The following is a 15833-nucleotide window of genomic DNA, read 5'->3' on the forward strand; positions in this document are numbered from 1 at the left end:
TATTACAGAATGTTTCTCTTTTAATTGAAAAGTTTAATCGTAACATCGATTTATCGAGTAATTGAAGCGCGCGTGAATCCGAAAAATTTCGGTCACTGTAGTTCGTTGTTTATTGAATTTAGTATTATTTAGAATTTCCAAGTAACAACTTAAATACACGACCGCGTTAATGAATGACGTATAAAGTGAGAAATAAACGAGTAAACAATCAGAGAATGATGAATAATGCTGGAGAATATATTATCTTTAATTGAAAGTCGAAAGGAATTTATTATAACATTTAACATTTTCAATCGCATTGAGCGATCGAAACGCAACGAACGTGGAAAATTCGGTCTCTTTCTTTCATCGACTGTACATTGAATTTCGTCAGCAAAAAAGATCGGATCGACTTACGTCCAGTTTCTCCGACGATAAATTACACACCACAATCCGAAATCGGTCATCGAGAAGCTGCTTACTCAACGAAGAGACGGAAACTACGAAATGCGTTTCCGATATCGATTACAATGCTCGTTGAAGGGCGCAGCGATTTTTCTGCGTGAAGTGACATAGCAGATTATTTTTTAAGAGAATTTAACAGCGAACAAAATAGATTTCGCTGTTAAAATATTTAAATTAGAAAAATTGTATAGCATTTTGTTTATTTGATATTATACAAATTAGAGAATATTATTTGGTATATTATAATATAAATAATCGTATATCATAAATTTTAAGATACTTGGTTAATATTAATAGCTATACTTTAGAGAACACGCGAGTCGACAATTTTTAATGATACCAGTTAAAAGATTGTATCACCTTGACATAAAAAGAGAAATTAATTGAAATCAAAACAGAAATCTCATTATAACTCGAAAATAAAATAAATAATTTACGACTGACTCTGTACGTTTTCCAGCAACTGCACTTCATTCTCCATCTTTCAAAACGGAACACTCTACATCACTGCCATTCCCTAATGGATTTCCTTATGTAACTCGATTTCTTTCTATGCATCATCAGCAGATCCGAAAAAAATCAACTCAATCAGATGAAACAGACATTTTTCACATATAACGCAGCATCAATCTTCTTCCTCGACCGTACCTTAACTAAAACAGTCTGACAATGCTAGAATAAAATCTCCAAACTCTTTTAGATACAAAGGTCATGAAACGTTTTAACTACTATACAAGATGAAACAGTGGTCATAATAATAGCCAGGCAGAAGATGATTCTATGTGAAGAAACGAATAAAACACGTGGAATAAAATTCTTCCGTTCAAGGCCTCAATTTCAAGAGAACAAAGTTTAAACCTGTCTAACTACGAACTGGTCTGCTACGTACTTCCACGCGCACGATACGTTTTCGAATTTATTTTTCTCGAAAATAGGAGCGTCTTACGAAAACATTGTATTCTACATTTTTTACTTATTTTCATATTGATAATTTCTGACTTTTGTTCGTCGGTCTGGAATTTGCCAAATTTAAGTTTGCTCGTCAAATCTGCAAAGTCGAGTTTTCAGAAAACGTAACTTCCGATGAACAAACATCAAATCTTTTTCTTACATTTTCACGTGGAATCACCCTCTGACCGATTGTTCCACGATTACGATCCCATCCTGTATATGCAAGAAATCTTTGAGTCTTTTGTTTTACACGTTTGACAATTAAGAAGTAAAAACAGATTTGCCATCATTTTGCAGACTACTTATATTTACGATATAACGTTGGCAATGCAAATTCTCGTATTTCAACGGTATTCTTATTTCTTAAAATTTGCCTATTTCACAGAATCGAGACGCATGAGAGTCGATACCGGGTGATCGTGATCACCTGAGGGCCCAGCAGTTTTCGGCGAGGCATATCACGAGATGGCGGACGATGGTATAGATAATCCGGCGTTCGCCAACGAGGATGATCGCGCGACCGATTTGAAACAGGACAATGACCAACATCAAGTGACCTTGGATCAGGATCACAAGACGGAGGACGGTCCTGTGGAGAATGGGCATCATCGGACGCAATTCGTGTCGCAGCAATACGTGGAGGCCGGAAGGACCAGCCCTGATCCACATTACAGAACCGAGACAAAGATCGAGCTGCCCGACAGCAACGACAAGACCGTCGTCGAGCCGAAAATGAACGGCGTTCATGGGAATGGAAATAACAATGACGCTAGTTTCTTGAATAACAGCGCGACCAGCGTGCAGATCAATGGTAAGTTTCTTATTAATAACTGTTAATTGTTCCCAGACTTCCTTGCGTGTTAATTTACTAATAATATTAGTGAACAGATTTTTATATTTGTACAATTGCATCGTTGAGTATATCTTAAATCTTCCATTGGACTCAGGTTTGGTATTAAACGTTTTAATGTGAAATTTTAAAATTTCATTATTATCTGAAACCTACTGAAAACAAACTCCATACTTCATCCAATTCACACGGAAAAACTAATCGACGATGAAAAGCCTGGTAAACGATCGTTGCCACGGTTCGTTCAATTCCATTTTCTTTTTTTCTCCACTTCTGCAACATGTTTCAAGAGAGATCGTTTAAGAAGCAACAAAACGAGAGAAGGGAAAAGAACGAAAAAGGAGCGGACTTTACGTAAGCGGAGACCGCAGGCTCTACGTCCAACACGGAGAAAATTCTTCGCGACAAAAAGCGAACACGTGGCGACCTGCGTTGCATTTTTCCTCTCGTTTTGCACGCAGAAAGAGCCGCGTGCAATCCGCGTGACGCAAAGCGTAACCGCGATCGACCGCTTTTCTACGACCAACTTCTGTCCACGATTAGGAAAACGGTCGCTCGAGAATCACATAAATTTCGTTTACATGCGTTCGATGAATAAAACATTAGCTGGAAGTAAACGATGAGACATAGACAACAATTGTTAGACTGCAACGTAGTCGCTTCGATCGAATCAGAATTATTTATTCTAAGCACGAAATTCTACATTTTAAGACTAGAATTATTTAATGCGATTGCAGTAAGTTGATTAATTGAATTCCTTTACGAAAGTTTGAACTCTTCAATTTATTACGTTTAAGTTATTCTAAGTCTATTGAACGAATTAAGAAATTTGCATTTGATTCCTCAAGTAAAATTCAACGTTAAAATAATACATATAATGATCGGTATGATATGAATGGAGTATTAGGCTGAGCAAAATGTTCTTTGACTGTCCTTAGGAAAATTTAGAGTCTTGCGTATAAGTATAAAAAAAACTTTATTGCATAATAAATGGAATATTCTTTAGTAATTTATATTTGAAGGATGTATAATTCATATAAAATAAACCAGTTGTTGGAAATTTTGTAATATCTGTAGAAAATGATAAAGTTGTTCTTTATCAGATCGAACAGCAATATCTATTTCAAGTTTCAAACATACATAAAACTTGAAAACAAAGAAGAGCGTTATAGAAATGGTGGTCGCTGTTACTGAAATCTGCGTTGATCGCTCGATTTTACCAGATATGATCAGGACGAGCCGAACTTTCGATCGTTAATTACTACCACCACCACCAACAATACGGACAGTTCTCGAAGAAAAAGTTGTTCGAGGTCGGTGAAACGCAGAAAGTATATGAAAGGTCTCCTACATAATTGTTAAAGCTTGTAAAATACGTAAAATAATTGTAAAAAAAAACGTACATTTACGTTTGAGACAATGGGTCCCTAAATCGTTTGTTAAAAATGGCTGGATAAAGTAGCATGGCAAACAAAGGAATTGTTATCTGTGATGAAAATCTTCCAAACATTGTCATAGATTTAGAGCCTTCTCGAATTAACTTTCACTCGATAAATGAATTATTGTGTTCTGTGTAATATTTGTCTTGAAACGTGAAACAAGCCGCTAAAACCAACTTTTCCGTTATATAATTGTTAGTATAAAAAGTTAAAGGATATGTCAACTATTCCCAGGATATGTCAATTATTTTCTGCTCATATAATGGAACATACTTTCTTTGCTACGCAAAGTTATGATCGAAGGACGTTACTCAATAAAAGTATATTGACTTTTGAACCACGTCCGAGTAAACATGTAATTAACCAACTTCTTTCTCTATAAACAACGACTTTGCAGCACGCGAGGTTCCGCCCCATAAATAAATACTTTAATGCCACGTGTAATTTCCACACCTGTAAATTACATAACCCCTAAGGCACTATACGCATGCGTGTGATTGAGTATAAGTTTGAGATCACTATACTCGCAGTTGTACTAGAAAAAAGGGGAAGAAATCTATTTGAAGAATGACTGATAGCCATGAATGTGTAATATATTATTACTTACTAATTACATAAAATAATGTCTAGTTAGGTTACACAAATGATACTTCATGCCTTGGAACTGTGACTTAATGATCATTTTATAACACCATTGAATAATTGTTAGTAGCTCTTAAATACTAAAGTTTCACAAATCTAATAATGAAACGGGCTTTTCCGGCCTTTTTCACTGATTTTTCCGTGATATACGAGGAAGAGTAGAATATTCACATGGATAAAGGCTCGCCTTTTCCGTTGCGTTAGGATATATTTCTTCAATTTGACTTCTTTGGTACATCTGAACACCTTGAAATTGGACAAGCCACTGATTGAAATTTCTTTCAATGAAAATTCTACGCTGATCTCAATTTCTACAATCGATATTTTAATAATTTTCTATTATCGATAGACACTGGAAAAAAGGAGCAAATCGAAGCAGTAAACTTGGAACTGGTCTCGATGAGGCCTTACGCGGGCAACAATCTACAGACGAAGGGTCAAGAAGCTTGCGAGGTACCAGCTGATCCCTACGAGGAGTACTTCGTTCCAGTGAACGAGCATCGAAAGTACATCAGGTAACGAACGGCTGAAAAATATTCTTCTACTCTCTGTGTTCTCTTCCTGGCTACTGTTTAACATTCGATCGTGTTCACCAGTCCGGGGCGTTGCGAGATCGCTCGATTTTTTTTAGCGAAAAAATATAATAAACGAATATCAAGAGGATTGGGCAGAATAGAATAACCAGGCGGATGTATTAATCTTTTTGAAAATAATCCTCTAGTTCGCATAAACATGAAACCTGATTTCGTTGACATTTTAATATTCATCTCGCGTCTTTTACGCGTCCTCCATTTCTCCGTCTGCTACACACGTTAACGTATTCCTAGATTTTACGCGTTTACAGTGGAATCTAAATTAAGCAAGCAGGAATTTAAAGCGTTTCGGAAACAAGCGCCTCAAATAAGAATTTACAAAACTCGTCGTTGTTTCAACAATCGAGAAGTAGCACCATTAATTTTCCGTATTAATAGACACCAATAGAATTAAACAATTAATTAATTATTCTCATAATTAGTAAAATAGAAATCGATAATTATTTTAATATCGCATAATTCGTTCCAAGTAAGAAAATGATTCAAATGATTGCAAATATATAGTAATAAAGAAAATGCAATTGCATCGATTAAAAAAGAAACAAAAATATCGCGGATACTGGCGGAGCGAACGGAGGTCCTCGGATGTTGCGGATTACATTCACCCACGGAGTTTGCGAAACGAACGTGTCACAATGTTTCATAGCAGAACGCAGGAGTGATGACCGTCTTTCGTCAGAAATAGATCCATGCATTGACCACGAATTATCTTATACTCCGTTATGAATCATTTTTATTCCGATTACCTTAGTGATAACAACAATGATAATAATTTTTGGCGATGTTCCCATGACGGCAACAAAAATAAAAAGATTTACGATATAAGAAGGCAGCCACAAAACTATTCACAGCATAACAAAACATCAAATATTTCCGTATCTTTGTGTCTGACACCAAATTATTAATGAAATATTACAAGTTATCGATATTGATACATTTTCTTGTATATATAACAAATAAGAAATAAAATTTTACAAATTCCGGGTTGTATAATCATCCTATACGACGTAAAATTGTAAAATTATGGGAATGAATCTGAAATACAAGAAATTTTTGCGCCAAAGATATAAATGTTTCTTAAATTGTTTATTCTGAATTCTTCGTTATTTTATTACACAATTTTTTAAACGATATTTTGGTCTGCAAGAACTGAGTAGTGTTGCGTAGTTGTTCCTTTCTTTCTTTGTCTTTTATTGCTCGCTTCTCGTTTGAGATTAGCATCGAGATGATTTAAAAAGCATATGTATTTCGAAGATCTTTTTACAAAAAATTACAACAAGTTGATTTATGTTGTTTGCCCGTTTAGCACGGTCATATGAAATACCTTCGCGAGGCTACGAGTTATATGCGAATGTTATCAACTTGCTAGAAAAGCAAGAGTAGTGTGTTGGTAACAGAGAAGTGCACGGAGAAATAGTTGGAGCATTATTTTTCGTACGGAGCATATACGAACGATGTTTATTAATTGTGATTTTCATAAATAACACTTTTGCTAGTCTTTCTATCATCTTCCTTTCTCGTAATGCATTGCATCACTAGAGACGAACGAACCACAATCAGTATAAGAATGATACAAATGCGAGATAAAAGTATTATGTAGGATATCTAATTTATCTCGAGGAAAAATAGTACAAATACTTTTGTTTATAATAGTCAGAACACCTAATGTTGTAGCAATAATATCTAATACAAATTTTAGTCACTTATATCACTCCTCCTATGACGTTCTCAAATATGAACATATCAAATCTCACATTATCACCTATGCGAAATCCCAGCTCACAAAACCCGATAAAAGGACAAAAACCAAAGATGGAATTACTCTTACAACAATACCTTCACCCATTAATACACATCAAAATTAATCAAAATTTCTCCCAATAAATCAAGATTAACGATAAAAGATGATGAAAGATATAGAGAAACAAAGTCTTCGAAGCTGCATCTGATCGCACAAACCATGAAACAGAGTACATGCTCCATGCGAGATCGTTCGCCTAGCGGCCTAGCGTAACGTTAGAGCCACAGCATTCAGCTTCACCGCCGCTGACCGCGAGGTTACAGCTCACACGAAACAAACACATACATATATACACAGATACAGGCACACAGAGACATACGTACATATACGTATACATAGAGGCCAGCAGCAAGCTGAGTAGAGAGTTAGAGACGGTGTTTTCTGTTGTCACGATACCTAGCAGGGGTCCCGAGGCCGAGGTTGAAACAACCGTGGCTGGAGTGCGTTTTGATTTGGGCCCCGGCGTCGGCCGTGAGGGACTCAGCCTGAGAGACCCTGCCGCCGGACTGGTCGACTATTCCCACTGGCTGACAGCCCTCAGGTACATTGAAGGATGCTTACGAGGATGAGGAACGGGGGAGAGAGAGGCTGCTGATCGATGAACGAAATGGTGGATGCGCACGATTCGCGAACTAACCCGCTTACACCCCTGCTACTCGCCCTATTTTTCTTGTATTTTTCCCTTTTTTTAATCAGCGATAGCAATGGCTGAGCCTGATGATACATATATATGTATAAGCGACAGAATGCCACAAGCAATTCACAAATTTCCACCTTGCAAAATGCACCGGGATGATATACTAGAAAACAGTTACGATGAATAAGCTGAAGAATGTCAGTCTGTTATACTTTTCTTTCTTTTCTTTTTTTTTTTTTTTGTATGCGTGTGACAGGTGCTTCAGGATTCACGAATCTTGTAATTGCTACACACAGCATCATCATCATCATCATCATTATCATCATCATCCTCATCATCATCATCAAAGAGTCGATACACTCTAATAGGCATTTACTCGCAAAGAAACGATTACAACACTACGTCAGAAGCAGACTCCCCACGCGTGGACACTGACCGCTAATATTCGATCGTGGCGATAAAACGGACCGATTGATTCGAAAACCGAAAATGATTTTTGAATCAAAGTTTAAGAGTCGAGAGGGTTGATAGAACACGATGGATTATGGGTATGGAAGAACTTTAGTTTCGGAATAAAGATTAGATGATCGCGATGAGTCATTTAGAATATGGTGTCCGTTCGTCTAGGGAAGCTTCTAATACCATGGTCGCTGAAGAAGGTCTCGAAACATTGACAAGCACAGTGCTGTATAAAATACGCTTCTTTTGGGTCTAGGATGGGGGTGAATCGATAAAGTTAGTAACTATTGTTGTTAACTATGGATGAAACTGTGTTACAGAGGCGAGAAACTTTATGTAACGAAGGACAAGAGATCGAGAAGTTCGTATTGGAGAAGGATGGCTTGCTGGGGATGTGGACTGATGGTTCTATTGGTAGCGGTCATCATTGCCATTTTGGCCGGAAGTAAGTGTCTTTTGAAGCATATAGTTTCTCTAAACTCTGTTAGATTGTTTATTTTTGAAGATACGGAATGTAATATATAGTTAGAAACAATTTTTTAAGCAGTTGAAACCCTACATAACTAAATAATGGATTGATTCTGCCCTAGCTGGAGTAATCCTAACGCAAGAAGTCTCAGAACCCTTGGAAAATCTCCAGCAAACCAATTCCCGGCAATTTGGTGACGTACGAACTGCAGGAAGTCAAGAGTACGTGAAAGATCCGCCATCGAGTCCACCACCTGCGACTTCAAGCTTCCCACCCTGGCCAACTACCGATGAAACCATTTACAACACCGTTCCAAGTGCTTTAGACGGTGTATTAAAGCTAGACGACTTCCACTGGGACAATGATTTCAGCAATCCAAAGTCGAGAGTGTACAGACAAGTCAGCTCAGAGATAGAGGAATATTTGAAGAATATGTTACAACAACCCCCAAACAATACAATAGTCATCAAGGTATACGACATAAACAGGGATGGTGAAGTGAGGTTTAGGATAAGCTACCCGCCACGTTCAATGCCCGAAGAAATGCAACAGCTGATCGAGCAAACGTTACAGAAGAGTGACAACATAATTGGACAATATCATTTGAATAGTTTAAGAGTGAATAAATTGGTTGATCAGTGTCAGAGTGGAAATCTTCAGTGTTCAGAAAGGTGCGAATACGATTACTCTAAAGCTCTGTTTGTTTGCTCCTGTGGAGTTGGAAAGATATTGGACAGTGATCAAAAGAACTGCATTGATGAAAATGATTTGAGCAATGTAGAAATGGATGATGAGATACCGGAATCTAATACGGAAGTGGTGCATGATTATGTTCAAGGAAGGAGTAGAGGCCCTGGTACTGTATTTGAACCTAGAAGGCCTGATGATTGGGATCATTTGGACTTTAGTACCGAGTCAACGCATAATAGACATGCCTCGCCGCAAGGTAATGAACATGAGTTTCATGTACAACCACATGATTCTTCGTCAGGACCAGAGCCTACACAGATGACTACGACGGAACAGAATCGTGAGTTTAATGGGGAATCTGATCCAATAAACTGGATGCATGATCATTCAGCACATGGTCACTCGACTCCTGACCATTCAACGCATGATCACTCAAATCATGATCATTCAGTACATGAGCAATCGGAATACGATTATTCTACTCATGATCATTCAGCACATGACCACTCGATGCATGACCAATCAGAAGATGACCATTCGATGCGCGAATATTCGAGTCAGAACCCTACTGAATCAAAAATTGAACCAGAATCTAGTTTTAAACCGGAACCTTCTGTGGAACCAGAACCTTCTTCTAAGCCTGAAGCTTCGACAGAACCTTCTTCTAAGCCTGAAGCTTCGACAGAACCTGAACCTTCTGCGGAACCAGAACCATCTGTGGAACCGGAACCTTCTGCGGAACCAGAACCTTCTGCGGAACCAGAACCATCTGTGGAACCGGAACCTTCTGCGGAACCCGAACCTTCTGCGGAACCGGAACCTTCTGCGGAACCGGAACCTTCTGCGGAACCCGAACCTTCTGTGGAACCCGAACCTTCTGCGGAACCGGAACCTTCTGCGGAACCAGAACCTTCTGCGGAACCAGAACCATCTCCGGAATCAGAACCTTCTGCGGAACCAGAACCTTCTGTGGAACCAGAACCATCTACGGAAGCAGGACCATCTGCTGAGTCTGAACCTTCTGCGGAATCAAAACCATCTCCGGAATCTGAACCTTCTGCGGAACCAAAACCATCTCCGGAATCTGAACCTTCTACGGAACCAGAACCATCTGCTGAGTCTGAATCTTCTGCGGAACTAAAGCCATCTGCTGAGCCTGAACCTTCTGCCGAGCTAAGGCCAAATGTTGAACCCGAATTTTCTGTTGAGCCAGAGCCTTCCACAGAACCAGAACCATCTGCAGAGCCAGAGCCTTCTGTACAGCCAGAGTCTACCTCTCAACCAGAATCTCCTGCAGAGGCAGAGCCTTCTTCTCAATCAGGATCTCCTGCAGAAACACAGCCCTCTTCTCAACCAGAACCTTCTGCAACACCAAAGTTTTCTTCTGAATCAGAGTCTTCCACGGAGCCAATGCCTTCTCAACCAGAGTCTCCCGCAGAAGCAGAACTTCCTTCTCAATCAGAGCCTCCTACAGAGCCAGAACCTGCTGCGGAGCCAGAGTCCTCTTCTCAACCAGAACCTTCTGCAGAACCAGAGCCCTCTTCTCAACCAGAGCCTGCTGCAGAGCCAGAGCCCTCTTCTCAACCAGAACCTTCTGCAGAACCAGAGCCCTCTTCTCAACCAGAACTTTCTGCAGAACCAGTTCTTTCTTCTGAAACAGAATCTCCTGCGGTGCCAGAATCTACTTCTCAACCAGAACCTCCCACTAAACCAAAGTCTCCAACTAATTTAGAAGTAAACAATATCGAATCTCCTAACACAGAAACTATGGCCAATATCGAACCAGAGTCTTCTACTGAATCCAAACCTTCAATTGAAGTGGAATCTTCTCTTAAACACCAGCCATCAGCTGAAGCAGAATCTTCAACTGAAGTAACGCCAATTGCTGAACCAAACCCTACTAATGACTCAGAATCTTCAACAAAATCTGTAGTAACTGAACATCCTGAATTATCTTCTCAGTTAGACTTTACTGCCAGACCTGAAAAACTTGGAACTGAAACTGCTATAGAACATGAATTACCAATTTCATCAACCACAGAACCCGAATTTCCCATCGATGAAGAGTCTCATCAAAATATACCTGCTGTTATAGAACATTCTACCGAAATGCAAAACACAATGGGACCAATAGAGTCCGCAGAAGAAACTTCTGGTAAAACAGAATCCTCTACTGAATCTACGACTACGAATAAAATGTCTGTTGAAACAATTACCGAGTCAACTAACACTGAATTACCTAGTATGACGAAGGAAGCAGAATCTCCAGTTGAATTTGCGACTACAATATCTATGACTGAGAAAGAAATGGTAAATACTTTTACATCTAACGCTCCTATAAATATAGGGTCAGAAACTACAATATCAATGATGCCTGAAGAAACCACATTGCCAAGTAATGAGAAATCTGTCGATGAAATAGCAAGTAACGATACACCCTTACCAGTGATACCTTTGATGCCTAATACCGAAGAGGCTGTAATGTCAAATCATTCCGAGGATCATTTCGAATCAACTGTTACGACAATGGATACTGCAATGGTGAAGGATGATAGTAAAGATAAAACAACAACAATGACCTCTATTAAGATGGATATAGAAGAAACAGAGAAGGTTGAACACGGCACTGAGACCAACATGTCACAGGATGAAGCAACTGAAGCTACTACAATGAATATAAGTAAGGAGGAGTCTGAAATTATGAACTCTTCGTCCGAATCTAATTCTGTTTCTCTGTCTAGCACACAGTCCTCAGTTTCTGCGGAATTCACTCTAAAACCTGAAACGACTCCTCTTGTAGTAGATAACAAATCAGAAAACGTCACTGAAATAAATACCATCGTAGAGAACAGTAGTACAGAAGCAAGTAACGAAGTACCTAAATCAATATCATCTGGCGAATCTTCAGTTGTGCCAGAATCATTTATGCATGAAACCAACGAAACTAACATTATTGAGCACATGCCAACGACTGTCTTTCCTAAATTACCAAAAAATTTTGGTCACAATGTAGAACCATTGTTAGAACCTCTTAAAAACAATACAGGAGAGGAACACATTATGTTAATTCCAAAAACTGAATATACAGCAGAAATACATGATCCTCATGCGATCATTCCTCAACTAATTCCTGAACAAAGCGTCCAATCTTCTAATACATCCTCAAGCGGTGTTCCTGAAGGTTCAATCGTAGAAAATAAAATTCAATCTTCTACAGAAGCTATTCAAACAGTTCTACACCGTTCCACGATTCATCCTGAACAGAATGTAGTTTCCTCGGGTGATTCCCTTCGTTATGACGACAATTTAGATCATTCGACCAATCATCCTCTCCATCCAGCAATGTTCCCTGAAAACGCAATTGAACAAACTACAGAGAAATTTGATCCAGCTTATGATAAACACGTAGACGATATGTCTCCCTTCTTGCCAGATATTCAAAAGGAAAAAGAAGTGAAGAAAGCTCCCAGCTTGGATAAAGATGAGCAGGATGTACCCAATCCTTTCGAAGGACACGTTGAAGATGTTGTTACTTACAAATCCACGGAACAAAGTATGAATGAAACTAACGCGAAGGATTCTCTGAATGATGTTCACGTAGAAACACATGATGTCAAAATACCCGAAGAACAGGAAGAGGAAAAGAATAATGTGAAAAATGTGATGACTGGAAATGAAGTGGGTCGTGGTTTCAAGAGTGATGGCTTGGACGTTGTTGAAATTAATAACACGGACTCTGGAATTCAAAATGGGCTACAAAATTATGATATTATCAAGCCAACTAAGGATGAAGAGTATGCTATAAATGAGAAGGAGAGTAGAGAAAGTTCCAAGGAAGATGAAGAGGCGTTAAGAGTAATACCATTGGAAGAACAGCTCAAGGAAACTGAAGCCACTGCGAATAATGCAGATAAGAATAAATCAGGAACCACAACAGAATCTAACGTAGTTACCACTATTCCAACGGAAGAAAATGAAAAACAATCAAAAGATTCTATGAATAATGTTACTGCTTCTGAGAAACCTGAAGAAAACGCTGTAGAAGATCAATACAACGATATAAACGACGATACTTTGTCCAAAGGGTATCAACAGGATGAATCAGAGATACGAGAGAAAGTTCAGGATGGATCTGATAAATTAACAGCAAATGATGACGAGAAATCATCCAGGGTGACAGATATACCTTACACAAACGATAACATGAATGTTACAACGAATGATACTGAAAGTGTTCCGGATAACCATACAGAGGATGCTAAATTAACCACGCAAATACCAGTGTTACCATTGGAGATACAGCAAGAAATGTCTACAACTGAAAAAATCGAAAGCACAACTGTAACCGAAGAGAATCCTCGAAAAGACAATAATACAGAACATGAGAATAGCGTTCAGGTTAGTATGGAGGATACCACGACAGTTCAGGTACCGACAACTCACATGATGCCAGTAGAAACCAAAACCACTGCTCAGGTACCAATATTGCCAGAAGAACTGCAAACTACTGAAAGCGACGTATTGTTAACCACCTCCACAACGAAACCAGACGCTGAAGTGAAAGCTAGTGATTTAGAAAATGTACGTTCTAATAATACGGAAGTTGAACAGAAGGACTCTTCAAAAACTAATACTGATGAGATGAATAATAATTCGACTGAGGATTTGGTAACTAGTGGTGATGAAAAAGTGAATGCTCAGAATGGCACTGACGATCTGATGACCAGTGCAGTGGAACATGTAGGCAACACAAGTATTAATAACACATTGTTAGAACCAAATATTTCAGTACTAAATAATACAAGTGAGGAAAATGTGACTACAGTGAACGTAGAGAAAAATATGCAGAAGAATTTAACAGATGATTCAACAGAATTACATAAACAGACGTCCGAGAGTTCCAATAGGACAGAGGATATCAGACCAGTTACTGAGATATTGGAAGATGACACAGAGCCTATAGGATTCGATTATAAAATACATTTTATCACTACTACACCTAAGGCTATGTTACCTAACTTGGATGCGGACGAATTGTCGGAAGAAAACTTACGAGTGATTCCATTGGAGAAGAGTTTGGAAGTGAAGAAAAAGTCAGTGGACAAGAAAGTTACTGATAAGTACAAGTACAAGAAGGAGAAGGAATTGAACTTGGAAGAGGGCGAGGGTGAAAATACATTAACAGAGATTCCGGAATCGGCTACGATATTTTCTACTGAAATACCACAAATATTTGCTGAAAAGGAAAAAGCTCAAGAAGAGAACCATACTGCAACTAATACAGACATCCACGTAGAAGAAAATTCTGCACCTGTTCCACAATTGAAGATCATCGAAACGACCAGCGGATCAAATCAAATAAATGTACAAACGTCCGAAACCTCTTCTAATGAAAAAGAGAATCTGAATGATAAAACAAGCATAACAGTCCCAGACAGTTCAAAGAAATATCCTAGCTTCATACCGGTTTCGGAGAAGATAGAAGAGCCAGAACCGGTTACAGAGCCGTTCGTAGTTTTCCGAAACTTCAATTTCCATCGACCAGGTGTAGACTTTACAACAGAAAATCCAGTAATCGGTGAACCGTCTAACGAAGGCCATACAGCTATAGAACCAGGACAAGTGATCGAAATAAATGGAGAACCGAACCAGACAGGTTCACAGCCTTCGGTGTTTCCTTCGAATCAATCGTCGATAGCGTCGATTGCACAGGAAGCAAATCACGTTGCGAAAGAGAGCACTGATACGACAGTCCCACCGTCCGCGCAAACTAAATTACCGGATGCAGTTGTGGAAAGTACTAGCCATATTGATGTTTCTTTCCTCAATATCCCTCCAAGTACTGTTTTCTCGAAATGTACAACTGGCCAGTTCCAATGTGTCAATGGAACATCCAGGGATGGCGCATACTGCGTGAAACTATCAGCGAAATGCGACTCTGAGAATGATTGTTCCGATGGTTCGGATGAATTAAATTGTAAGGAGGAAGGTTGTCCAGGGAACTTTCAGTGCGCAAGCGGTCAATGTCTAAAGCGAGACCTGGTGTGCAATAAAATTGTCGACTGCGACGATGGAAGCGATGAAAAGAATTGCGAAGAATGGAAGTGCCAATTCGATGAATTTAGATGTCCCAGTGGTAAGTTTTTGGAATGTATACTATCATGTGTATTCGAGTGAAATACTGAAACGCTACGACTTCATAACTAGAAAATAGAAGTAATGAAAAACATACAATTTATGCTAAATATCAATAACTATCTTAATACTTATGGACCGTGATATTTTTATATGAGGGATCATTAAATGCAAATTAGAAGGACAATTATCGGTGGAAAAAAGTGAAAGGAAAAACTTGGTATAATATACGATCGATTTAATGACTTGTAGTTTAATATTCAATACAGGTTTCGTAATAATTTGAACGAAGAATGTTCAAATATCGGACGAGATGTTTCTTTCCTAGCACGGGTTATCGGTGTCACTAGTTATCATTCGAGAAAATTGCTTCATCTTTTAGAGTATTTGGAACTACCGGATGCTTCTCGAAATTGTAAAAATAGATTGAAAGAAGCTCTGTCTGTTCTGTAATAAATTGTGGCTATTTGTTTTATCTGCTCGACTGACAACCCATTTAATTTGTTTCGCAAGTATCGTGTTTACTCTGAGATATATTTTTAAATCCACGATAGACTAATCTAGGACAAAAGTTGTTCTTATTTAAAGCAGGATCAAATTCATCGTCAATTTCGCGTTCAAAATTAATTTGTTATTTTTATTCCTGAGTTATATATAGAACTTGAAATTAAGTTGAATCACCAAAAAATAACAAATAAATAATAATACAATAGAACACGAATT

At 38.5% G+C, this 15833-nt stretch overlaps 1 protein-coding gene across 1 annotated transcript in view; it reads left to right on the top strand.

Moving 5' to 3' along the window:
• LOC132905916 (titin homolog) overlaps positions 1-15833 on the top strand; it is a 56474-nt gene that overhangs the window by 37053 nt on the left and 3588 nt on the right. Inside the window, exons 2-5 of the mRNA XM_060957658.1 lie at positions 1781-2206; positions 4676-4841; positions 8137-8261; positions 8407-15111. Of these exons, the coding sequence (XP_060813641.1) occupies positions 1861-2206; positions 4676-4841; positions 8137-8261; positions 8407-15111 (7342 nt within the window). The 5' untranslated portion in view covers positions 1781-1860. The remainder of the gene's footprint in view (positions 1-1780; positions 2207-4675; positions 4842-8136; positions 8262-8406; positions 15112-15833) is intronic.

Source organism: Bombus pascuorum, chromosome 4, assembly GCF_905332965.1.
Source record: "Bombus pascuorum chromosome 4, iyBomPasc1.1, whole genome shotgun sequence".
Lineage (NCBI taxonomy): Eukaryota > Metazoa > Arthropoda > Insecta > Hymenoptera > Apidae > Bombus > Bombus pascuorum.